General features: G+C 35.3%; 1 protein-coding gene across 6 annotated transcripts in view; it reads right to left on the bottom strand.

Moving 5' to 3' along the window:
- Positions 1-2,938: 2,938 nt before the first annotated feature.
- Positions 2,939-27,952, bottom strand: part of OSBPL2 (oxysterol binding protein like 2) — a 122,052-nt gene continuing 97,038 nt past the window's right edge. For all 6 annotated transcript variants that reach the window (XM_069072538.1, XM_069072539.1, XM_069072535.1 and 3 more), the window contains 6 exons: positions 24,488-24,577; positions 21,878-22,001; positions 17,614-17,742; positions 14,264-14,387; positions 13,144-13,234; positions 2,939-7,677 (listed from right to left, as the gene is read on the bottom strand). In XM_069072538.1, the coding sequence (XP_068928639.1) occupies positions 7,575-7,677; positions 13,144-13,234; positions 14,264-14,387; positions 17,614-17,742; positions 21,878-22,001; positions 24,488-24,577 (661 nt within the window). In that variant the 3' untranslated portion in view covers positions 2,939-7,574. The remainder of the gene's footprint in view (positions 7,678-13,143; positions 13,235-14,263; positions 14,388-17,613; positions 17,743-21,877; positions 22,002-24,487; positions 24,578-27,952) is intronic.

The following is a 27,952-nucleotide window of genomic DNA, read 5'->3' as shown; positions in this document are numbered from 1 at the left end:
TCTGAGAATGGTAAAAGAACGAGAAAGTTGCAGTGGAGTGTTCCAGTCCACTATTGCACCTTCTCCACATGGTCAAATCACCAAAGACAACATAGAAGATTGTGGTGGGGTTAAAGCACTCTTTATTTTTTGTAAATAGTATTTTATTTTTTTCCAATTACATGTAAAGATACTTTTCAACATTCATTTTTTATAAGATTTTGAGTTCCAAATTTTTCTTTTTCCTCTCTCCTCTCCCCAAGATGACAAGCAATATGATATAGGCTATACATGTGCAATCTTGTTAAACATAGTTCCACATTAGTCACATTGTGGAAGAAAAATCACAACAAAAGGGAAAACCATGAGAAAGAAAAAGAAAACAACAAAAAAAGTGAAAACAGTACACTTCTATCTGCATTCAGACTCCATAGTTGTCTTTCTCTGGATGTGGATAGCATTTTCCGTTATTTCTGTCATGAATCTTTTGGAATTATATTAGATCATTATGTTGCTGAAAAGAGTTGTCATTCATAGTTGATCATTACACAATGTCGCTATTATTAAAGTGCTATTTCAGTGTGTTACTATTACTGCATATGTAGCAGGATTTTCACTATTGATTTAAGTATACTTAGGACTCACTTTTATCTTCTAAGAAATGGTACATAATACCTCCAAAAGAAGGTGAAAAAGTTGATGAGTGTTTGTAAATTGCCTTTAGTAGCCAGATGAATTAAAGACAAGCATCATATTAATAGACACAGAAAAGGTGGTTTTGTACCATTTAGAGGCCTAATAACAAAAGTTGACTCACTTGATTGTTAAGATCACAGAACTTTAGAACTAAAGGCTTTAGAGGTCACCTAATCCATCGTTTTAGAAACAAAGAAACTGAGGTCCAGAGAAATGAAATGACTGGCTTATGGTCATCCCACTACTCAGTTAAAAGGGGGAAAAAATGTTAGCCTCATGTTTGGGGAGTGCATCAGATTAAAAATACAGCCTATTTTGTCTCTTTCTCTGTAAGATCATGGTAGAAATAACCTGAGGACAGAGAAAGGAAAATACAAAACTGACTCCAAAGAAGTTATCAAATGATCATTAAAAACTTGGTATTTCAATATCTCATAACATATACCAAGATAAGGACAAAATGGATACATGATTCAGACATAAAGGGTAATATCATAATCAAATTTAGGGAGCATGGAAAAATTTACCAGACAGATATATGGATAAGTAAAAAATTTATGACCAAATAAGAGAGAAAGAGGATCACGGGATGTAAAGTGGATAATTTTGATTACATTAAATTAAAAATGTTTTGGACAAACAAAACCAATGCAGTCAAGATGAGAAGGAAAGCAGGAAACTAGGGGGAAAATTACAGCAAGTTTCTCCAATAAAGGCCTCATTCCTCAAATAGAGAACTGAGTCAAATTTGTAAGAATACAAGTCATTCTCCAGTTTTCAGAAGAAGAAATTAAATTTATCAAGTCACAAAACTGCTCTAAATCACTATTGATTAGAAAAATGCATATTAAATTAACTCTGAGATATCATCTCATACCTATCAGATTGGCTAATATGACAGAAAAGGAAAATGACAAATGTTAGAAGGGATGTGGAAAATTGGACCAATTAAAGCATTGTTGGTGGAATTGCAAACTGATCCACCCTTGCTGGAGAACAATTTGGAAGTATACCCAAACAGCTATATAAAAAAACAAAACAAAACCCTGTAACCCAGCAATTCCGCTACTAGGTCTGCATTCCAAAAGAATTTTTTTAAAAAAGGAAAAGGGACTTATATGAACAAAAATATTTATACTAACTCTTTTTGTAGTGGCAAAGAACTGGAAATTGAGGAGATTCTTATCAGTTGGGGAATGACTATAAGATTGAGATGGAATACTATTGTGCCATGAGACATGACAAGCAGGGTACTTTCAGAAAAACCTGAGATTTATATGCACTGATGCAAAGTGATGAAAGTAGAACCAGAACATTATACACAGTAACTACAATACTGTATGATGACGAACTGTGAATGACTTAGCTCTTCTGACCAAAATAATGATCTAAGATAATTCTAAAGGACTTATAAGGAAATATGTTATCCACCTCCAGAGAATGGATGAATGCAGATTGAAACATAATTTTTTTCACTTCATCTTGCAACATGGCTAACAAGGAAATGTTTTGCGTAATTTCACACCTATAACTGATATTGCATTTCTTGCCTTCACAATAAAGGAGAGGGTAACAGGGAGAAAATTGGGAACTCAAATTAAAAAAAAATATTAAAAACAAATATTTTAAAAAGGCATTATACTAGGGGAAAAATCAAAATTAAAAAGAAAACCCTGTGGTTTTGGTCTTTCCTCAGCCCAAAATAAAGGTGGCCATAATAGCACACACAGTATAATAATAGTATCATGACCTGTTTTCTACCTGATGTTGCCATTGCATAGCTAGAAATTATCGAGAAATGCAACTTTGGAGAGGATAAAGAAGTAATAAATTTGGAGTTCAAACAGTCACTTTTAGAACTATTCTAGGAAGAATTCTAAGATCACAACTTCTGAATTACTAAAAATAATAAATATTTGGGGGTATTTGATTTCTTTCAACAACAAGACATGCCCCTCAGGAGAGAGAATGAATTATTAATATAAATCACTGCTGCCCTATGAATTCTGAGGTACTTTCATCTGTAATGCTTGATTAACAGAAAAATGTTATTAAGCATTGTCTAATCTGCTTACAACCATGTCAATCTCTACTACAAAACAAGTCATTTGTTTATGCTGATCCTCAAAAACAAATAGTTCAAATATAGGTAAGGCAAAGTAAGTTATCTGAAGCAGATTGGTAAATCTTTCCCTAAAGGAGAAATCAGCATGAAATGATTTTTTAAAAATTAGATTAAAAAGTAAATGCCAAACACAACCAATGTTCTTCAAAAGGACCTTTATTCAGATCTACGGGTTTAACATTCATCTCCACAAACCTGTACATACTGCTCCAAAAAGCTAAAGTAGGACTGATTTTGTTAATATAGATGGGTATCGACAGTTATTAAATATTATAAAAATAAATCCATTTCACTAAAGCATTTTTCATAGTCTGACATTTTCATGCAACATTGATAAAATGAACACAGTGTTTGAAAGAATCAACCAAGCACAGCAATTATGTAAGGCAAAAAAAGCGGCTCCATAAGAGTGTAACTCAGGATGTGTGCTGGCATTCTGGGTAGAAGCAAAAGCATATTTTTTTTCCACATGCTATAAAAACATATCCAAATCAATTGTCTGTGTTCTATACACTCACTTTACAGAGAATTAAGTATTGCTCAAGTATACCATTGCCCCAAGATACGTTTTACTTTTTTTCAAAAGAGGCGAAGTAACAATTTACCAAATTATGTATTGTTCTTTAGCCTTCATACCAAGGGATGAAAAAGGAGTGGTGCTTTCATGTTGGAAAAAAAAATGACAGTATGTACATGGAAGACAATAAAAACAGAATAAATTTAGAAAATGTTAGAAAAGAGTGAGTTAGTGTGCTGTGCCTATGATTACAAACCATGTTATCACATGTCAACTACCAGCAAGCTATGTACTGGTGATCTTTCATAACCATTCAGGTTATAGAAAAGATCTTTGGAAGGTTTTTTAAAAATCCAAATGTTGAAGCATAAGAAAATCAAGATTTTCCAGAGATTTTTCCATTGATGACTCTTTTTCTTTTCTATTGACACACTGCTTCACATCCACTTTTTAAATCCTAAGATAGAAAACTTAGCACCCAAGATTAGAAGCAACAAGGATATTTTTAACCCTGGAAAGCTTTTACCAACTTGAAACTTCTAAGTAACTTAAATATGTCCTTCATTTCCAGTCCTTTCCCAAAAAGAGGAGACTCCAAAATTACAGGATCATAAGATTTAAAACTGGAAAGGACCTTTAGGCAGGAAAACGAAGGCCCAGAAAGGGCAAGTCTGCCCTGGTCACAAAGCAAGTTAGCAGCAGAAGTAGGATTTAAACCTAGGTCTTTTGACTCTAATTCTGGTTTTTTTCCCCCACTATATCAGTTACCTCTTAAGTTGTTTCTACAAGACATTTTACAAAAAAGTTTGAGCAGTTTTTTTTTTCCCCATTGATTTTATTCTATTTCACATTTCATTACTTAGACCTAGTAGGTACTAAAACAACAGCAATTCGGCCTGACAAGCATTCCATTCACCTTGGCTCAATAGCTTTCGTTGCTGGTAATAGAAGGGTTGTCCCAACAATTATCACATAACAATACTATCAGACATTTGTTGAATGCTCTTAAGGGACATGATGGTGAACCAGAGGCTTCCCAGAATGCTTTTCCCTATTACATTCTTCACTAAAGCCATCCTGACATTTGGAATTCATTTTCACTATATCAGGAAGAATTATAAGTCTGAACGTACAAAGAGAAAATCATAAGGAGAAAGGCAAGTTCAGCTTCCAAGTATTCCTGCCAAGTGCAAACAACTAAAGGTATCCTTAGTGCCATCCATTTGTTTTTTTTTTTTCTTCTACTTCTCTGTGTCACAGAGAAGCACAAAGTATATTTTGGCACTCTCCCAAAATTACATTGTTTCTCTTACAGGCCTTTTATAGAGGTATGAAGTATTTTGGAGGTGTTTTGGTTTCTAGGGCAGCCTTAGAGGCAAGGTGGGGATGGGGAGCACAAACTTCCATGGTCTCTCCATCAGTTTATTCACCTGAACTGAGGCAAGTATTCCGAGGGTAAAAGTTCTGCTTATTCTTAAGGACCTCACTATGTCCTTGGCTTTAGTTTCTTAAAAAGCAGTCTTTCACTTAGGAAGGTAGCCCCAGGCTACCCCATACAAATACTGTGTTGGGCACTATAATGTAAACAATTATTAAACAAATAAAACAAAAGAAAAATTTGTCCAGCCTTCCCAGACATTAGACAGCTTTTTGTTAATCTATGAAACATTGAATGGCTCAACAAAATTAATTTGCAGGTTTTACAAATGGATACAGTAATTATGCCTAGAGAAAAACAACAATGTGGCCTGTATTTTAGTTTCAATTGGGAAAAATGACCAAAAAAATATTAGCCTCAAGAGGAAGGGATGTAGTCTAAAGATATTTTAAGGTATCTATTTGACCTAATTATGAAAATGTTATTTTGCAAAATAATGAAATTTGGGGGACTTTTTTTTAATGTCTACTAAACATAGGTCACTATTCAAAATACAAATATACAATTTCTGCATCAGACAAAAATCGTATCAATACTTTCTAAAAAGTATGACCATACTTTAAAAGAACTTTTGTCATTAAAGTTCTAACAAAGAACATTTCACTTTATCCTAATGTTTTACAAGAATGATGATCAACTTTGGGTACTTTCACATGTTAAGCATTTTACAAGCATGGATATGAAAAAAGAAGCATTAAACAAGAAATATAAAAGCGATTAAAACATTATTAATGTTCTTTGCTACTAAGCTTCTTTTTCTTTTCAAAGAAAGTACATAGGAACCAGTGTTCTTAGCAGGGCTACATTATCTTAATTATGCCTCTCCAAGCCTTCCAAATGCCAAATTATTTATTACCAGGTTGATTATCTAACAATAAAAAGAACCCACTTTTGTTAGGGATAGAGACTGGGATGAGGACTCTATTGTATCTGTGATTTTTTACTGGTATGGGGAACTCCCAAGTGAGGGGAGTTATAGCACTGAGAGGTTAAATGACTTACTTGCCCAGTCATAGCCAATATTTGTCAGAGGCAGGACTTGAAACCAGGGCTTCTGGGCTTCGATGCTAGCTTTGCCATGCTGCCTCCCAATTCAAAACAGCAAGATAAATAAAATGTTGTTCATCTCCAAAATACAGCAAATGTGAATGCACTTTGGGTACATACCCTTATTTGTCTTTGATTTTTATAACTTACCTGCATGCTTAGACGAAGACCCCACCACAACTATTGCTTTCTTTACCTGAAGTGCCTGGTTTTACACACACGCAAAATATCCCCCCCTGACTTCTTTATTATATTTTGCATTAACAGATACTTCAAAATCTACTTTGTGAAAAATATCATGCACACGAATCCTCCAATGCATTTAGAAATCAACTTTCAGGTCCATTTTAAGACTATGTAAAGTTGTTGGTATAGGGAAAGACAGCCATCTTTGAATGACTATAGATTTAGCAATAACACAGCTGCTTTCCAGTTTCTAATGGTAACCAAATTAAAAGCTTTCAAAACAAGTCTTGACTTTAAAAAGTGTTTTAATTGCAAACATAATATTCAAGCCAAACACAAAACTATAATCCCTTTTCTTCAGAAATGTATGACTTTGTAACCTAACTCAATAATATTACATATATATGTATATATGTATATATATACAATAAATTGATCTGCAATTCAAATAACTCTGACATTATATGGCTTTGACATTTCTACACAAAGAAAAATAAGTCATTTTGATGACCATATGTGCTTAGACAGATATTATACCCATTATTTCTTAAATAATTCTAGTTACACCATTTTAAGTAAATTCTGCCCTCCCCTACCCCCTCCCTCAAACAATCAGATGTGATTCAGTAATGTTTTAGAACATGCATATTAAGGGGAAAAAAACACAATGATTCTATGAACACATACAAAGCACTTTCCAAACTGACTAGATATAGGCAAATGCCTTTTCCAGAATGAAAAGTCAGTGTAGAATATAAATAGTACCAAACTCTAAAGGCTTGACTTATTCAAACTTGGCCAAAAGCAGCCTTGGGTATTTTTCTTCCATGTTTCTGTCAACATTTTTAATCATTCTATTTTGTAATGATAATGTCTTACTTTGGATTGTTCATAGATGTTGATTAATGCATACCTTGCTTATGACCAAAATGCTAATTTAGTTATTTTGTCATTAGTATTTGTTTAAGTAATGCTCACAGTACCCTCCCCCCCCAAATGACAAAATATGTAATTTGGCAGCTTTTTATTCAATTCAGTCTGACATTCTGTGTTTAGTATATATTCGCCTCTGGATGACCATCATTTTATGAGTAGTTCTTTACTTCAGTCCTTTATGCCTCTGGGGATGGTTTCCAAGAGCCATCTTTTCTCCTCTCATAATATTTATTGTCACTGGTTCAACTTCGGAATACTTGAAGAAACCCTTTTTTGCTTCACTACGAGTAGAAACATCGACATCTTCCTGTTACTTCTTTAAATGTTGTTACAGAGTTAAGAGAGTGCTTGTAAACTAAACCAGCCACAGTCAACGTCTGTCACATAAAAGGGAATCACAAAGAATTTTCCTTTTTAAAACTTAGTGAAAACTTGATGATTTTAAGTGCAACTTTATGAAGAGAACACAATAGCAATTAAATTTTTGGCAATCAAAAAATTAATAAGAATGAAATCCTTGATCAGTGAATGATGCTATTTCCATTAAAATTGCTGTTATAAAAGCTGGCTTCCGCTATTAACAAAACCAGAGGAGCTGGCTTGAAGTGGGGTGTGACTTCTTCATGTCCTGAAGAATCTGTTCCAATGGTTCAGTATATATCTGGGCAGTCTGAGAAATTTCTGTCAAAGTATCCACCTGAATATAACCAGTCAGAACTCCCAGTATATGGATTAATGCCTTGATAAAACCACCTACAGAAAATAAAGATGGATAAGAAAACATTTCACTGAAAGAGAAAACCATTTCTGCATCAAAATGACCTCTGATTTCCCTTCTGGATCTAGATTTTTATGCTATGAAGTTGAGATGACTGATTCTTCCTATTATTTACAATTTCAATTCTCCCCCAAAATGATCTCTCCTTTAGAATTTAAAAAAAAATGCAGTCTAAGATAGCAAATAAATCCAATGAGGCTTACTGACATTTCTGTTTGAAATTGCAAATATTAGTAACATGATGATGTAAAAAATGTGCAGCTATGTTATATGTATGTATATATTTATCTAAATATAAGATTAATTTCACAAGATAAAAGTTTCTTTACTATTACCTCAAGAATTTTCAAACTAAAGGCAAAAAGAAAAAAAAAATGAAGTCCATAGTCATTTTAAACTTAAGTCTTGGCTTCTAAACATAATGACAGGGATGTTGTTTCCTTGAAACCCCACTAGATTTCGGGATGAGCAATGGGTAGTTGGCCCAAAGGCAGAAGATATTGAGAATTTTCAATAATAAAGTAATAACAATATTTTAAACTAAATCAAACAACCCTCAGGGACATCTCAAGGGCTAAACCTGGCCTACCTTACTTTTATTTAAGCTGCTGAAAACAGATTAGTCCTATTCTGTGCTACTTTGCTTAGGGAAAAAGAATTTTTAAAAAATTTTATATAGGCCAAGTGTTTTTTATAACTATCATCTCATACAAGAAAGGAATACCTAACTTTGACATACGCGACGATTGGCTGCCCAATATATACTTGAAGACTTCCGAGGAAAGAGAACCCACATCCTCTTGAGGCAGCTCATTCCACTTTTGGACGGGGTTAAGTGAAGCTTTTCTTGACCTCAAGCCCAACTGTCCTCTCCGCAACTTACAACTGTTGTTCTGCTCCTCCCCCCCTCAGCCAAACTGAACAAATCTAATCCCTCTTCTACTGTTGAATTCTTACAGACAGCTCTCCTATCCCCTCAGATTCCTCTTTTCTGAAGGCTAAAAACATCAGTTCCTTCAATCCATTCTCACGTGACACAACCCTTACCATCTCAGTGGCTCCCGTTCAACCCCTTTCCAGTCTGCAAAATCCTTTCGCCATACTGCCCAGCGCAGGACACCACCATCTTCCAGGCAGGTAATAGGAGGGGGGAGGGGTGCAGGGGGACTACCAACTTCCTATTCCCAGAAGTTTGCTATTTCTTTTTCAGGCTGAATGTTACACTGTTAACTCATATGGAGCTTTCAATCCACCAAAAGCCCTGGATCTTTTTTCAGAATTTCTATCTGCTCATTCTTCCTCTATCTTAAACTTAAGGTGATTTCTTCTACCCAAGTTCAAAACCTTTACATTTATCCTTACTGAATTTTGTCTTATTAGGTATGGTAATACTCTGGCCATCCATTTGGATCCTGTCATCTACTGCATTAACTATCTCTCCCAGCTTAGTATCTGCAAATTTGATAATCAGACTATTATTGGTAAAAACATTAAGCAGCACAGAGCTAAGCAGAGATCCTTAGGGTGCTCCCCTTTGAGATACCTCTTGCCACAGTGAAACTGAACCATTATTAACTACTCTTTGAATGGGGCCATCTCACCACTTCTGAATTCATGTGACTGTCTTCTCTTTTAATTCATTCCTCTATCTTCTCCTCAAGAAAAGTATAAGGCATTTTGTCAAAAGATCCAAAAGGGGAAGCTATATGAATCTTAGGATGCATTCCCCTCTGGGACAGCTTACCCTGGGCTAAACAAGAAATCATACTTGTTTTAGAGTCTTACAGCCTTTTAATTAAGAATTTAATAGATTGGCAAAGCAAAATCCTTTCATTTTCATGGATTTAATATGACACTCCTAATCTAACTATGAAACTGAAGATAATCACATAAACAAAAACCCCATGAAATATGTTCAAATGTCCTAACAAAATAGAAGTGTTTATAACTATGGATGAAACAAATCTGACCACATCAGTACATTATATACATGTTCTCTTAATCTGTATCTGGATTAAAAAACCAAAAACCTTCAAACTGATGCTTTACTAAGTCTCAAAAGTTAAGAAAGAAAAAGTACAATTTGATTATTAAATTACTAACCTATCTGGTATAAAAGGCAGCTTTCAAGTATGAATCTTAGGCTTTAAAACAATAACATACAAAGGGGATTGGTCCTAGGAACCAAGAACTGATTTCAGAATAGTTTAGTCAAGGGAATGTCATTAATTTTTACTGGATCTTGCAGTGGGGGAAAAATACTTAAATCTCTAAATACTTTAGAATACTTAAACTACTGGGGGGGAGAGTAGAAAAAATAGAAATATTCAACTACTTTATAATAATCTTTCTCTAATCAAACTTTTACAATGGAGGGGAAGGGGGAGTGATCCTTACTATCATAGGATTTGGCTTAAGGAGGGAATAACATACACACTCAATTGGGTATGGAAGTATATCTTACCACACAGGAAAGTAGGGGGAATGACAGAAGGGGGGGGGGAAATGGGAGGAGGGGGTAATTAGAAGCAAACACTTTTGAAGAGGGACAGGGTCAAAGAAGAGAACAGAATAAATGGGGGTCTGGATAGGATGGAGGGAAATATAGTTAGCCTTTGACAACATGACTGTTATGGAAGTGTTTTACATGACTACACATGTATAACCTATACTGAATTGCTTGCCTTCTCAATGATGGTGGGTGGTGAGGGAGCAAGAGAGAGAATGTGGAACTCAGTTTTAAAAAAGAATGTTTTTATATGCAACTGGGAAATAAGATATACAGGCAATGGTGTACAGAAATATATCTTGGCCTACAGGAAAATAGAAGGGAAAGGGGATAAGAGAAGGGGTGGGGGTGATAGAAGGAAGGGCAGATTGGGAGAAGGGGTAATCATAATACATGCTCTCTTGGGGTGAGGGGAAGGGAGAGATAGAGAGAAAATCTGGAACTCAAAATCTTATGGAAGTGAATACTGAAAACTAAAAGTAAATTAATTTTTTTTTAAAATGACCAACAAAATAACTTTCAGAGAAACCTGGAAAGACATATAAACTGGATGCAAAGTGAAGTGAACAGAACTTAGGAGAACACTGTACATAGAAACGGCAAATACTGTACAATGATCAACTGTGAATGACTTAGCTATTCTGGTCAACACAATGATCCAAGACAATTCTGGACTTATGATGAAAAATGCTACCCACCAGAAAACTGATGGAGTTTGACTGCAGATTGAAACAGACCTTTTAACTTTATTTTTCTTGTTTTGTTTTTGTCTGGGTTTTTTTCTTCATAACATGGAAATATATTTTGCATGACTGCACATGTATAATCTATATGAAATTACTTGCCTTTTCAAAGGGAGAGGGGGAAGGGAGGGATTGAGAGAATTTGGTCTGGCCCAAGCTTTTTTTTTTCCCATTTTTGCTTTATTTAATATCACTTCCATCTTTACGTCCACATACAATAAACATGGTGGTTCCATAGTCAAAGATGAGGAATATAATTTGCTATCACTATGTTGACAGATCTCTTCCATTCATCATCTATTTATTGTACTCCTATTTTCATCTTAAAATGCTTTTGGCTTGGATTTGGCTTAACTGGGTCTCATAGAAGCTTTCTGTAAACATTTTTTTCTCTTTTATTTCTCCTTGTTTTGGGGGGTAAGGAGCTATTATTCATAATTTTACACTATCTTCCTTTATAAGATTTTACAAGTGAAATTTATATTTCATACCTCTGTTTCCATGTTTCTTGCTTGACTGGCTAAGGTGATATGGCTGCTAGGTGGCACACCCATTGAGTGCTGCTGGGCACTAAGCCTAGAGTCATAAAGGTGTGAATTCAAATTTGGTCTCAGATACTTACTAGCTGTGTGACCCTAAACAAATCTCTTAACCTCTGTCTGCTTCAACTTCTACTATAAAACGGTTATGATAATAGGACCTACCTCCCAGGGTTGTTGTGAAGATCAAAATCTCATTTTGTCCTCACAACAATATTGGGAGGGAGGTACTATTATTATCATCCCTATTTTATTTTATTTTTTGGAGGGCAATTGGGGTTAAGTGACTTACCCAAGGTCACACGGCTGGTTTTTGTGTTGTGTCTGAGGCTAAATTTGAACTCAGGTCCTCCTGACTCCAGGGCTGGTGCTCTATTCACTGCACCATCAAGCCACCCCTATTATCTCTATTTTACAGATAAGGAAATTGAAACACAAAAGGCTGTCCCAGGTGACACAGCGAGTAAGTGTCTGAATTTGAACTCAGGATTTCCTGATTCTTAAGTCCAAATTCTATCCACCTTTCCACTTAGCTGCCTGTAAGGTAAGTTTTGGGCTATTTAAATTTCTAGTAAAAGTTGTTTAATTGCATGTCCTATCATCTTTGCATTTTTATCTTTTCTTCAATTTTGATACTGATTGTAAGAAGCTGTAATTATAGTGCTTCACTGCACAGTCAAAATGACTCCTACATTAGTAATCAAATGTTTCCTATCTGTTAAGACTTAATAAATTTCATTTTTGTGACTATGAAGTTATTCAGTGCTTACCCTGTATAGTACCTCTTGACTCTTCTTGACCATAATATCTATAAGTCTTCACATTTCCCAATGTATTTTTCACCATCTTTCCTTATGCCCACCTTTGCACTGAAGCTACTTAGAATTAAGGCTAAATGCTGACTTAACCTGAATGTTCTTATTGAGGTTTTTGCAAATTTCTCTACTTCGTAATTCTCTGCAATACATGGGTATATAATTAATAATTATCTTCACTTATCATGAGCACTGCAAGGAAAAATGAACATTTATCACATAAAATTATTTTTCTTGTCTTAGGATGCAGAGTGAAACTAATTCAACCAACTTTATTGATGTACTTCTTCAAGGATAGTCAGGAGCCATTCTTCCATTTAAGCTGCAACTTTCTCATATCTTCTGGTTTCATTAATAATGAGAATGTATATATTGACATTCTTCTAATGTGCTGACTTGCTGGTATCAGATAAGAAGCTCCCATTTAGGGTACCAACATGTGTATTGGTCTAAAAATTAAAAACTTTTTAAGAGTTGCTGTGGCCATCAAAACTGTGTTTCACTCTGTGATAATAATGCACAGGCACTAAAAACGATTCATTCTTTGCAATAAGCACCCCCTTTTTCATCACTGTAGAAGCAGAAGGGAAGTTGCACAAGACAGTGAATCATTTTCTACTTTTGTTTCATGGGCTACTAAGACCAAAGAATTCTTCTTCATCATCATCATCATGTTGCTAGACTATAAAGTGATAAGTTTCTCAAGAGTTTAGTTTATTTTTTTTCTGGTTAATAAGTTATAATACATTTGAGTAGAAAGAGGCTTGTGGACCAGATAGACTTTTCTCAAAATACATCAACCTGGTTTCTTTACACCATCCTCTTTAAAGCTTACCTTGTATGCCATTCTACCTCATCTTTGGCACGCTCCTTCCGGGCTTCTCTTTGCTTTTCTTCTAGTCTTTCTTTCTCCTGACTGGCTAAATCTAGAATACATGAGTACCTCTTTAGAAATAAATCTGAATAGAAGAAATTCATTTCTAAATAAAATATATAGAGACAAAAAACATAAATGAAAAGATATAATGGAAAAAAGGATCGGCTTTTTCTTTTTTTTGAAAAGTCTAAGCTAAAAAAAAGATTAAATTGGAAAACTCCAAATTAAATTTCATCGTGGTTAGAAAATTATGGACAGTGCTACATTTCATGATAATAAAACCAAAAAGTATAAGAGACAAAAGAAAAAACTTCAATAACAAGGTATTGTTCTTGATTCTCTATCCTTTTTAAAACATAATCAATAGCTTTAGCATCTCCGTCTTATTAAACTTCATGCTACTAGTATGAATGAAAAAGCTGAATACAAAGGTTTGTACATCGCAGGAAAGAACAATAGGGGATAATATGGCAGATAAACAAACCCAGCAATGACAACCAATTTAGGAGGAGTTGCTATGCTCAACACAGCTTTGTTCGAGTTTGAAGTACTCTCCACCCAGTAAAAGTGGTTGGCTCACCTCTGCCTCATAGCTTCTTAAAGGTTCAGTTCAAAGGCTACCTCTAGCAGGAGGCCTTTGCCAGTGTATTCAAATGACAATGCCTTCATTCTTCAGATTACTTCTCCTCTGCCCTCTATAGCGTCTTGTACATACCTAGTTACTTACACATTCCGTGCTCCACTAGAATGTAAGCTCCTCCAAGGCAGGGACTGGACTTTTTGCTTTTCTTTGTATGTCCAGCCCTCAGTCCAAAGTCTGGCACATAGTTAAATACTTATTAAGTGCTTGCTAAGTGACAGTGGTATTTATTTGCTTTTTTTTAATTAGAGAAAATTAAATTTATTTTTCAATATTGCACAACATCCCTTGAAGACACTCTGGATTATCTTAACTAGACTGGGAACAGCTGGTTTAAAGATGTCTGTCTGAAGTGCCTGCATGATTTTAGCATAGGTAACAATGTACAATGAAGCTAAAAACAGAGGAGGTTATAATAATTCAACAATAAACACATACCCAGGTTACCGTTTTCCATGCCTCTGATATCTGGACGAAGGCGGCAATCTGTAGGAGCTAAAATCTTTTCCATGCCCTTTTCTAGTTCATTGAGACTCACAGTAAAACTGGTAAAATTATACATCTGGGAAAAAATACACATGGAAAAAGCTATTACAATTAATGCCATTTATTTTTGTATACCAGGCTTTAATTTTTAAGCTGAGATCATTATGCCAGAAAAAAAAAACCGAGAACAAAAAAATTTTCCCTGAATCAGCTTTAAATATAAAATAAGACACTTTATCACCTGTTGCCTGGGACCAAAATTAGTTATTGCATTCAACTACATATACTGGTCTCTTGGTTCTGCTGCTGTACTGCAGCAATTCTTGTTCTTCTCAATCCTGCATATTCATCACTTCTTACTCTGTTCTATTCAATTACCACAACTTGTTCTGCCATTTCCCAATCAATGGGCATCCACTCTGAGTCCAGTTTTTATACTACCACAAAAGTGCTACTCTGAAAATCCCATTAAGTAGAGGATCATTTTTTTCTATCTTTGATATTTACCCTTGGATTAGTGAATGAGAAAATTGGGGGATTAGTGAATGAGAAAAGTTTAATAATTTTAATAATTCAAAAGTTATATCTGATACAGTTAAATCAATTCATAATTCCAACAATACTGTTAGTTTGCTGTCTTTCCATAGCTTCCCCGATACTATTTCCATCTTTTGTCATCTTAGCAACATTTTTATATCATTGACAACAGTATTCTTTCTTTCGAAAATTGTTCTTATCCTTTGACCACTTACCTATTGGGTAAATTATCTTTTTCTTTTATGACATTTCTATCCTTTATTTAGTTATAAATTCTTCCTCTAATTATAGATCCAAAAGGTATCTATGCCCTTCTCTTCTCTAGTTTAGGTCACTTATTCAGTTGGTACTTATTGTAGTATGTGATGTAAATGACTGGTCTAAAACCCATTTTGTGTCAAAATACTTTCTAGTTTTCCTAGAATTTCTTATCAAATAAGAGGTATTTTGCCAATATTTGAGTTCTTGGGTTAATCCAACATAAGGCTAAAATACAGAGTGCTTCTGGATTTTGATTATCCACTTTGTTTTGATCTACTTTTCTTTCTTTCTTTCTTTCTTTCTTTCTTTCTTTCTTTCTTTCTTTCTTTCTTTCTTTCTTTCTTTCTTTCTTTCTTTCTTTCTTCCTTCCTTCCTTTCTTCCTCTTCCTTCCTTTCTTTCTCTCTCTCCTCTCTCTCTCTCTCTCTCTCTCTCTCTCTCTCTCTCTCTCTCTCTCTCTTTCTCTCTTTCTTTCCCTTTCATAGACCAAACAGTTTTGACAATCTCTCTCCATCCAGACTTGTGATTTCATCGATGTAAGGAGCACAGCCTGAGAAAATCTTCTCTACCAATGAAGATTAGCAACTATGAGTCTTAGAGGATTTCTTGGAGCACTAAGAGGTTAAAGGATTTTCTCAAGGTTACAAAGCCAGCATGTACCAAGGCAAAAACTGAATGCAAGTCATCCTAAGATGATTGTTCTCTTTTCACGAGGTCATGCTGCTTCTCATCTTTTAATGATTATTCCTCTAAAACAAGGTTTGGTGTCTGGTAATGACAGATTCCTTTCATTCCTACTTTATTTTTTCCTTCATTATTTCCCTTGAGATCTTAGACCTTTCATTCTTCAAATGTAATGTTATTTTGTCTAGTTCTTTAAAGTAACTTCCTAGTAGTTTGGCAAAGCATTAAATTTGCAAAATAACTGTAGTATTGTAATTTTTATTATATTGGTCCTGCCTATCAATAATGAATAATTTTTCAATTCTTTTCTTTCTTTCTGTAAAGAGTGTTTTACAATGTAATTACTCAAGTCCTAAGTGTGTCTTGGTAGGTTAATTCTCAAATGTTTTATGTATTTTATAGCTTTTTTAAAAGAGACTTCATAATTTCCTCTTTATTTTGTGAGTAATTATGTAGAAATGCTGATAAATTTTGTGGATATATTTTGTATTGTGATGCTTTACTGAAGCTATTGTTTCAATTAGTTTCTTCCTTAATTCTATGAAGTCTTCTAAGCAAACACCAAGGTCATCTGCAAAGGGGAATTATTTCATCTCCTCTTTAATGATATTTAGACATTTACTATTTCTCTCCTGCTTTAGTGTATTACTAGTATTTGTAGCATACTGTCAAATAATAATGAAGAAAGTAAATAATAATCCTTGCTTTACCACTGTTTTATAGGACATGTTTTTAGCATTTCTCCATTCCAAATAATGCCAGTTCTTATTTTCTTTCTTTCTTTCTTTTTTTTAAAAGCAATGGGGTTAAGTAACTTGCTCAAGGTTACACAGCCAGTTATTTTGTGTGGGTGCTAAGTATCTGAGGCCGGAACCGATCCCAGGTCTCCCGACACCGGGGCCGGTGCTCTTACTCACTGCGCCACCTGGCCGCCCCAACCAGTTCTTATTTTCAGATATATACTTTTAATTAAAATAAAGAAAGACACTCCCTGTGTTTATGTGGTTAGGGTTTTTAAGATAAATGAGAACTGTATTTCAAAGAATGCTTATTCTGCAGCTATTGACATAATCATGTGTTTTTTTGTTGGTTTTGTTTAAAGCTATAATTTTAGTAGGCAGTGCTAGTAGAAAATTACAAATATTTTCATCTTTGATTCAATCATTAAAAGGAACATGCTTAATATTTAAGTTCAACAAAAAATTATTAAACAACTACCTGTGCAAGGCACTGGGATTACAAAGACAAAAATGAGGAAGATTATGTTTTGTTGTTCAAAATAATTCAGAAAAATTCATCTTTAAACCAGAGTTTCTTAACTCTTTTTGGCATCACAGACTTCTTTGCCAGCCTGGTTAAGCCTATGGTCCCCTTCTCAAAATTTTTTGTTGCCTACATTCACAACTGAGAGAAATGCTAAATTTCAGTGATTGGTGAAAATTAAAATGTAATTTTCTCCCTCATTCAAGTTCACCGACTCCCTGGGTCCATGGATCTGAGGTTGACAATCAAGAGTCCCTCAAATATCATTTTGTGACAGCCAGTTTAAGGCTAAGATTAGGCATGCAAACTCATATCCCTGTTTTTCTAAGACAGCATGACTAAGCATCTCCATACCTCTTTCAGTCTCTCTGTGAAGGGCCAAACCTCACAATTCCTACATTCTCAGATCTGTCCTGCCTCCAGATCCTATCCTCTAAATCCTCTTCTTAAAAGATGAAAACAGCACTGAACCATAAGTATCCCTACCTTACTAACATTAGGATTATGTGCTCAGAAATAATCTTGTAAACCAAGTGTTATTATTCCACTATGCATTTACCTGAGAAGAATTTGGAGGCCTTGTGTTTATCCTCCAGAGGAGCTCACTGCCAGGTATGACTTGCACTGTATCTTGTATCTCTGGCACATCATCAACCACATCACTCTCAGATTTTTCAGTCTCATTTTCCTAAAATATGTAAAACCATGTGTTTAATCTGGAATTTACTCATTCATCCAACAAACATTTATTAAGCACCTAATGTGTATAGAACACTGTACTAGGCCTAGGCACTGAGGCACAAAGTTTACAGGTTTATAAGACATGACCCCTGTCTTCTTGGGATTTACAGTTTGGGAATGGGGAGTCACACATAGATAATTTAAAAACATCATGTTACATCTTAAATGGATTAGAAAGATACAAAATAAAGTGGTAAATGTCGAGGCACAGGTTGTTACTGAAAAGGGGAACCAGGGAAGAATTCATGGAGAAGGTAGCATTTAAAAGACTTTAATGGAGGATAAGAAATTAATAGGTAAGAGAGAGGGCACATCATTCCAGTAAAAGGAAATAGCATGAGAAAAGGAATGGAATCTGGTGAGTACAATGCCTAAGATTATTAGGTTTAGATGGAATGTTGGGTGTGGGAAGGGAGGTCAGTGTCAGATTGTGAAGAGTCTTGAAAGCAAGGCAAAAGACAATGAACTCTACCTGTTAGGCAATGGGCAGTCACTGAAGATTTTTGAGAGGAGAAAGGATATATACTTAAGGAAGATAATGTGACAATTCACAGGATGGAAGAGAAAGGCAGAAATACTGAAGGCAGAGAGAGCAGCTAAGTTAAGCAGTTAAGAGGTCACTTGAACAGTCCAAGTAAGCGGTATTGTGGTTTAAAAGGGGGTAGCAGCAGTAGCAGGAATAGTAATGAAGAAAGAAAGGAAAGATGTTGTGGGGGTAGAATGGAGAGAACTTGGTAAATGACTAGATAGGAAAGGTGATGGAGAGGGAAAAGTCAGAAAACACAAAGGTTCTTTTTAACATGACAGACATTTCATAAACCCTAATTCTGAGACCCCTGCAGTCATCTATGAACAGAAACTTCTGGTACAAGGTCAATAAAGTTTAAGAATTCTAAAAATAAGTCACAAATTATGCCCCTTCCTATTCTCCAATAATTTATTCTTTTTAGTCAAACAAAATAAAGTATGCCCTATTAAGTAAACTATATAAATAAATAAAATTAAAGTTCATAGGAATACTAGTGTTATATAGAAAGTCCTATAGCAGAAAACACCTCTAAGAAATGATGACTTTTTAACTAAATAGGTGTATTATTTATGCTCAACCATAGTATTGAAAATTTCTGCACATAATCAACCAAGAGAAAAAGATGTAGATTTTTTATAGCCATAAAAAGATTATTTTTTAAAATAGCTTTTGCAAATTAAGTAATATGTTAACAAATCAATAGCTCAATTAATATTTGAAACTGGGGAAAATACTCTGTTGATAAGCCTGTTGAACTCCTACCTATCCTTTAAAGCTCAAATCAAAAGCTACCTTCTTCATAAAGTTTTCCCTGATACCCCATAATTACCACTACTACTACTACTACTACTACTACTACTACTACTACTACTACTACTACTACTACTAATACCCCCAATGATCTCACATAGCACTTTTTTTTTTAACACTCTAAAGCCCTTGTCATAAAATACTGGCCTTTACTCAATTATGGTAACCAATTGCTTAACTCCTATTCCTTTAATTAGAATGTAGGCTTCATGAGGGCTAGAACTATTACTCAACTTCATACCTACCACAGTTGAATGCAGTAAGGATGCTTACACAACATGAGGCTCAAAGTGAAGATGTAAAGGTTCGCTGGATAATTGAGCAAAAAATAGGCACCGTTTCTTCATGAAGTCTTAAAAATCTATCCTCTTAAACTGAATGGACATTACAGTGGAAGGATATGGAAGAGAGCACCTATAGGGGCTGAACACTAAACAGGAAAGGAATTACTTTGAACTTCAAAAGGTATACAAACTAAAATTTTAAAAGTTACCTTTGTAATATTATTTCCAAATTACCTGAAATTTCCAATAAAACTTCCACCATTAAACTGTTTAATCACATGTTTACTATGGTGTTCCCAAATCATTACACCAACTGTAATTTAATTTAATATAAGCTGGTTTCTACTGTCCAAAGCTTTTGAGTTACTAACAAATGCACTATAGCAGCTAGGTTGGTACAAATAATTCCTGCCTTCCTGGTATCCAGCTGACTATTTCCAAAGCACTTTATGAAATGTCACTATGTAAGATTGATTGTTAAACTTCAGAAATCATCAACTTTGTGTTAATGAAACATTGGGGAAAAATTTAATATACCCCTTTTCCCCCCTTTTTTTGAGAGAGGGCTTTTATTAGTAAAAAACACATCTCACCCAATTTAGAATATAGTCAGGTGGAGCAGCTAAGTGGCGAGGTGAGTAAGAGCGCCGGCCCCACAGTCAGGAGGACCCAGGATTGGTTCTGGCCTCAGATACTTAACACCCACACACACACACCCACCCACCCACACACACACAAACTGGCCTGTAACCTTGGGCAAGTTACTTAACCCCAATTGCTTTAAAAAAAAATAATAATGATAATATAGTCAGGTCATCATCAATATGGGGAAAGAAATAAAACTGTTTCTAGAGTATCCAGCACTCTTCTCTTGTAAAGGTTTTTTTTTTTTACCAGTGTCAATTTGCTCACTGTCTTTCAAAACTGAGTAGGGTAAACCAAAGGATAAACTATATACTTACCCTTATTAGATAACTTACATACAATACTACACTGCATAATATTGGTTCGGAGTGGCTAAAAAATGCTTTTTTAAGTGAAATATTTGAGATCATACTGATCTTCTTGGATGACACATTTCTGTTACCCAGAAGTTTCTGTCCTCAAGACACAGGCCATTTCCATATTGGTGATCCTTAGGTAGAAATAACCTCAGTATCTATAGACTTAGCCACAAGACAGCATGATAAATAGGATCATTTATTCAAAGGTGGAAGGAGCCTCAGAGGTAATTTAATCCAGCCCCCTCACATGTATACATGTATTTATGTGCATACAGATATATGCATATATGTGTAACATATTAAACAAGGACATGAGGGGGGGACAGGGAGAATACACAAAGGAAACTTTGGTGGTATAGTTTGCCAGTTGAATTTGCTGATTAAAAGAATGAAAAATAAAGCTTGAAAATTGCTTCAATAAATTGAAAGATCACTTTATAAAAACTGAAGGCATGTTACCTTATTAGTCCAGTATGAGAGGAAAAAATGAAAATATACTTAAGAATCATTCTGCTACTCTTATTAAAAAAAATTTCATTTAAAGGCCATTGGGAATAAAAATGAATCTAGTATTTTAAACTTGTTGAATAGGTTAAACATGTATAAAGACATCAATCAGTAGACAACATTTGAGAACCACCTTTCCTTTAAACAGAAGTATGAGTTTTTAAAATAAATGAGCATTAATAGTAAAAGTGACTATTATAGTCCATTTATATCACAATGTAAAATAAAAGTGACAAAGTATGGCTGATGTTGACTATATGTTAAATCGACAATGAATATCTCCAGTGTACTCCGATTTATTTAATAGAAATCAGGTGTTTCTTTTCAAATTCCAGCTTTAATTTTAGACTGAAGAATGAACTGGTCCAAAAGTATAATACTGCACAAGGCTAAGAAAAAAAGATTTTCCCCCCTACTGCTGGATTATTATTGAATACATTATCTAGTACTCAAAACTAAATGGAAGAAAAAGATATGGGCTTATAATTATAAACATTAACTATCAAGGTGAAAAAATTCACAGAACTTAAAACATCTTTGCAGGAAATATGCCAGAACACAGACCTTGGAAGGAGAAATACTTTTAAATAAGATTTGTTTTCCTGTCTTTGGGGTGGGTAATCACTAAGACATTAGAAAGATGTGAACTCAAATGACATTCAACTTAGTTTTCAGTTTCAATCAGCTCCAGAAACCAGCTAGCCTGCTTCGTTACAACAGAAAAACTCTAACTACCCCATTCATTTCCCACTTCTTATCTGGGGACACTAAGGTACACTGTGGCCTTCTTATAGGTTAGTTGAAAGTGAGGATGATTTGCTAGATGTCAGTAATCATGAGCTAATTTATACATATTTACTCTGAAGCCCTTCATCCACCTATTTCTGTTCTCAGATATGATAGAGAAAAATTCACAGGAACACTTATTCCAAGTATTAGAAACCTTACCGGTTTTGCTTTTTTCTGGTGGTCACCTTTCTTTTCATGCTTTTTGTAGGACTCATAGGAAACAGGATCTATGCCCCATAAACATTCAGTCCACTTGCCATATATCATAAAGAGCTTCTTTTTGCTGTGGTCAAAAAGAACTTTATTTTCTTTTTTGCACAGTTAATATAAATTATAAACTATTCATTAAAATTAGCTGGATTTTAATTTCAATAGTGGCTCTAGCTTCTTCTTTTGGCACTTTTTCCTTCAGAATATCTGGGCTGCCTCTGGGCATAAAAACACTGAAAGACTAGTTTGGATCATTTATTCTAATTACTATGGACAGAATATTCATGCTCTTAGTTCGTTCACTTAAAAAAGTTAAAATTTATTGAGAAAGCAGAAAAGAGTGTGAGGGTGTGAAAAATGAAAAAGCTGAATGGCAATGCTACAAAGCAGAGGTGAAAAAATGGCTTTCATTAAAAAGGATTAAGTTGCAAAATGTTCAACTCAGTTATTAAGGGTTAAAATAGAAAGAAAGCACAGAAGTTTCAGCATTGCAGAATGGATCACTTCCCCTGGATAAGAATTTGGAAGAAAGGAATAAATTAAATGATTGAGAAGGATGTAGCCAGAAGTAATAAGCAAAAACTGTCATTTTCTTGTAGCTAGTGGGGAAGAAGAAAGAATGATATGTTTGCAGTCAATGCTTAAGGGGTAACATAAAGTATCTGATTTTTCTGGTCTTACTCTAGAGGGCAATTACTCTAGAGAGTAGAAGGGTACCACCTTTGAAAGTTCTACCTAGAATCAGTACTAAACCTGTACTAAACCTGAAGTCAGGAGAGATCTGGATTCTAAGCCTGCCTGTGACAAGGAATACATGAACCCTGGGCAAGACTTTAAGCCTCTATGAGCCTCAGTTTCCTCATGTGTAAAAAGGAAATAACTGCAACAGGATTATTGTGAAGACTAAATGTGGAAATGCATGTAAAAAGTTCTATATGCCTTAAAGTGCCATGTAATTGTTAACTATTAGTATTTTTAGTATTATTGTAAAGGTACTATTTTCTGTGAAGTTCATACCAGGGATTGGGCAAGCACAGTGATCTAACAGTGAGAAAAATGATCTGTTCCTAGGAGGAAAATTACAATTACAAAGGTACATTTTCAGGAATAATGCAATCTAACCTAAAAGCAGAAAACTAGAAAATCAAGAATAAGCAAGAATGTCCACACCCAGAATTAGTGAGCAGCAGGACTCTAAATCACTTGCCTTGGAAAGAATCCCTCAATAACATGTCTCTTTAAAGTACCTTGGTGAGCACAAAGCCCATTTTCATGAGGCCTCAGACTAGCTCTTCACCGGCTGAGAATTAGTGTGTGTGCGATGCAACCTTCCTTTGTGTTCCAATGAACAAGGCTGCTGTTCTTTCAAATGTGAAAGCTGAATTCTAATTTATTCAAATGAGAGAAACTCCTTAATCCTTTTTTTCCAAGTTATTTTATCGATTATTTGAACAGGTCTTAAAACCCAGCAGGGCACAAAAGGCTAAGAAATACAAATGTCTTCATTTTAAAACACAAATTTTCAATTAGAAGAAACCATAATTTAATTCCAGTTTTTTCATTTCTTGGATGAGGAAACTGAACCTTAGAGAGGTGAAATGACCTGGCCAAAAAGGGTCACTTTTCACAAAAGCCACTGAAATAAGTTAAAGCAAAAGACAGGCTCTTTATTACAATGCCACTAGCAATTTACCTGCTTGCAAAAAGTAAAAAAGGTATTTAAACTATAGAAACCCAAAAAACCGATCATGAAAAAAAAATGGCTCTTACCACAAACTAGTTAATATGGCTCAGCTTTAAGCAGACAAAGGGTACACAGTGAAACCAAATTCACACTTCTGCTTTTAAATTGGCAATGTGATTTCTCTAAAGGAATGTATGTGAGAAAATTACACAAATCACATATTATTATTAAGATAATTAATATAGACAGTATCGTCAGAGAAGAAATCTTCTCAGTGTTCTAATCACCTATCACTATACCAAAAACAAAACCGACCTAATTAAATGGTTTCCCTAACTTTTCTAATTTGAAAATAGGTTGGTTCTACATAGGCAAGCTATAGACATGACCAAATCTAATTTTTAAAAATAGCAATTTGAGGATTTTAATCAAGAGTAAAAGGAAGCAATAAGTTTTGTTTTTAGTCCTGCAGACAAATTATTCAAACATTTTACGATGTCAAATCATAAGAGAAACAACATGGAGTAGAGGTGAGAAAGCCAACCTCAGAGTTAGAAGGATAGAGGGTTCAAGTCCTTTCCCAGACACATAATAGCTATGTAACCCTGGCCAAGTTATTTAAACTCTCTATGCTGGCTAGAAACTCTCAAAAGACTCTAAGTTGCAGAATAGTTGTTGATTTGCATTGATAGAAAGAGTTTCCTTACTAGGAGCTCCTCTATACCACTGAAATCAATAGGTCTAGATTGAAAAAAAAATTCAATTTCAAAACTCAATCATTAAAAAAAAATTAAAGTCCAAATTAAAATAATTTACAAAGAAGCTTTGTCAAAATTAAAGATGGAAACTACTTTGAACCAACGATTTGCACCTACCTTTTGTCCTGAATGTATCCTTCTATTTTGTGAAGTTCTTTCCCAAACAGCCCACATGATTTAAAGTTAAGTACACATTTATCTCCAGTTCTAGAAGAGAAACCATAAAACTCCACTGCATTATAAAGATTTTCCCATCACATTTCAAAGATCACAAGCAATCTGTCTTGGAAGTATTCAATTTTTAGAACAAATTCAAATAGAATCCCTTTACCAATCTTTGTTGCTGTCATCTGATGACCTTCATGATGCTCTCCTGCCTTCCTAAGTGACACAGGCACAGGCTCCCGCTCCCTCTTTTCCCCATCCTCTGCCATCATTTTTGGCAATTTGGATAATCACATAAATTACCCGAACACCCAGGCCTCTCAATCCCTTAACCTCAAATCTTACAACATCCAGTAAAATTCAACAAACATTTATTAAATGCTTAATCTGTGCCAGGTACTGTATGAGATACTGGGACTATAAAGACAAAAAAGAAATACTCCCTACCCCCAAAGAGCTTATATTCCCTTGGGCAAAGATAGCATGCGCAAGGTAATATGACATGATAAAAAAATAATTTCAAGAAGCTATTAATAACCAGGGGGAGAAGATGAGAATGAAGAAATTATTTAAGAGGTAGCACCTGAGCAATAATTTTAAAGAAGCTCGGGATTCAATGAGGCAGAGATGAGAAAAGAGTGTATTCTATACATGGGAGACAACTTGCACAATGTCACAGAGGCAAGAGCTGAAATCTCATGTAATGGTGTGAGTGAGAATAATGTGACTGGAACAAAGAATGAGTAAAGGAAAGATGCATGAAGCACAACTAGGAGGCTAGACAGGAGTTACGGAAGACTTTTTTCCTAAGGTCTGATGTATTTTAGCAAATGTCTTTAATTTGGGAACCATATTTGAACTGGGGAGCAATGAGGAGGCTATTATAGTATTGTGTGAGGAATGATGAAAACCTGTACTATGACAGAGGTTCTGCACATGCCTAGAGAATATCTAGTTGTAAATGTGAGACTAGAATTCAAGAAAAAGATTAAGATTCAGGATACACACACATGCACGCATGCACGCACATGTTTATATATTATATGTATATCTATTTAGCATCGAGTATCTGATCTATTTAGCATCGAGTATCTGTACATAGGGACAGACAGGTGAAGAGGATAGCTAGATGCGGGCACAGTGGCTAGAGGTTTGGAATTAGGAAAAGTCATCTCCTGAGTTCAAATCTGGCCTCAGATACTTCCTAGATGTGTGACCCTGGGCAAGTCACTTAACCCTTTTTGCTTCAGTTCCTCATCTGTAAAATGAGCTGGAGAAGGAAATGGCAAATTACAGTAGTATCTTTCCCAAGAAAACCGCAAATGGGGTCACAGAGAGTTGGACACAACTGAAAAACAACTGAACAACAGATATGTGTGTATGTATATATATGGAGATACACACAGACACAGACACACACACACACACACACACACAGACACACACCCCAAATGAGATTGTATTCCAAGTACTTTACAAACCTTAAAGGGCTATGTGAATATAAGTTATTTTTGTTTCTACATTCTCGGCTTATTTGCACAGAAATGATCACTGAACCCATGGGAAATGATGAGAGCACCAAGGGAGAAAGTTTACCACGATAAAAGACAGACAGAGCCTTGGGGCCACCCACTGCAATCACGAAGAAGATGATCCATGAAAGAAAATTAAGGAGTAAAGAGCCAAGGAAGAGATCCAAGAGAAGAGAGAACATTCAGGAAGAGGAGTTAGTTAACAGCATCAAAATCCACAGAGAGGTCAAGTAGAACAAAGACTAAGAAAAATCCATTGGACTTAGTAGTTAGAATCATTGGTAACTTTGGATAGTTTTAGATGAATCACCACAGTCAGAGTTAAGGGGATTAAGAAATGAGTGCAGGGGTGGCTAGGTGGTACAGTGAATAGAGCACCGGCCCTGGAGTCAGGAGGACTTGGGTTCAGATCCGGCCTCAGACACTTAACACAAAATAATAGCCATGTGACCTTGGGCAAGTCACTTAACCCCAATTGCCCTCCAAAAAGCAAAAAATATAAAAATAAAAAAAAAGGAAATGAGTGGAAAATGAAGAAATAGAAGCAACCATAGTAAACTGCTTTTCCTAGGATTTTATTGCTGGCAAGGTGAAAATATATAGGATGATAGTTTGACAGAATGGCAGCAACAAGTGAAGGAATTTTTTTAGAAGGTGGAGGAGACCTGGGAATGTCTATAACAGAAGTAAAGGAGTCAGTGCATCAGAAGAGATTTAGTATAAGAAAGAGAATGATGGGGAGAGGGGGGCTCCTAAAGGAAAAGTGTACAAGTGGAGGATTTAGCTTTAGCAAGGAGAAGGCCTACCTCCTCAGAGACCAGAGCTAAGAAAGAGAGAATGGGGGGATGATGGACTGAGATTTAAAGATGTGGAGTGGGAGTAGGAGAGAGAGTTTGTAAAGGAAACCCTCTATTTTTTTCAGTAAAGTATGTAACAAGGTCTTCTGTTGAGAGGGAGTGGGAAGAAAGTACATAATGAGAGAGGTTTGTAATAGCCACTGTGAAGACTGTAATAGAAAGTCAATCAGGGAAGAATAAAAGGTTTGCTGTGCAGAAATGAGGTTCCAGTTTGAGGTTAGATGAGATAAATTTATAGTGAACACAGTTAATACAGTCACACAGTTTTCTCTAGGAATGTTCAGCACGTGAGCACAAATGGAAAAAGGAGAGAGTGGGGATAACTGAGGGTTGAAGTTTGGCAAAGTTAGACAAGGGGGCAGCTGATAACATATATGAAGGGAGGGACATGAGACCAGAGCAAAAGTGATGGGTTAACAGAAGGAGGAGCAGAGTGATTTTAGGCCACTGTGAAGATGAATAGTTTTAAGAAAGGTGAGATAGAAGGAAAGACTGAAAGGGAAGAGGATCTGTCCAAAGAGAAGAATTACAAAATTCTGGATAGAACAGTTAACAGTTATGGTTAGTTCAAGGATATGAACATCCCTTTGTGTGGATGAAGTAGAATGGAGATGGAATTCATTGGAGTTTAGAAGATTAATGAAGAAAATTAATGAAATATGAAATGGGACGTCAGTATGTCCATGGGAAAACATCAATAAATATGTAGAAGGCCTCAAGTGTAAGGGAAGGGTTGAGGGCAAGGAGGAATAGCGTAAACCTGGTACTACAACACTATGTTTGTCCTTTGTTCTTGAAAGTGATGATCAGGAAGGTGATGTCATAACTTGCAAGTGAATTGGGTCTAAGTGAGGGAGGGCTATGCAAAGTCACCAGCCTCACTTTCTCCTCCAGAGCCCTCTACATCCAGCGGCAAGATATAGATCAGGACAACTAGAGATGGCCCCCACCAGGACACTAAACTTTTAGCTTGAGAAAACAGGAGGGAAAATGACCTAGAGGTCAGCAGATGAAAGCACAAATAAAGA

Source organism: Petaurus breviceps, unplaced genomic scaffold (assembly GCF_028583685.1).
Source record: "Petaurus breviceps papuanus isolate PSGF00001 unplaced genomic scaffold, PetGlider_PUasm1.0 90847, whole genome shotgun sequence".
Classification (NCBI taxonomy): Eukaryota; Metazoa; Chordata; class Mammalia; order Diprotodontia; family Petauridae; genus Petaurus; species Petaurus breviceps.
The sequence above is the reverse complement of the archived record's forward strand: the minus strand, read 5'-3'. Positions and strand labels throughout refer to the sequence as shown.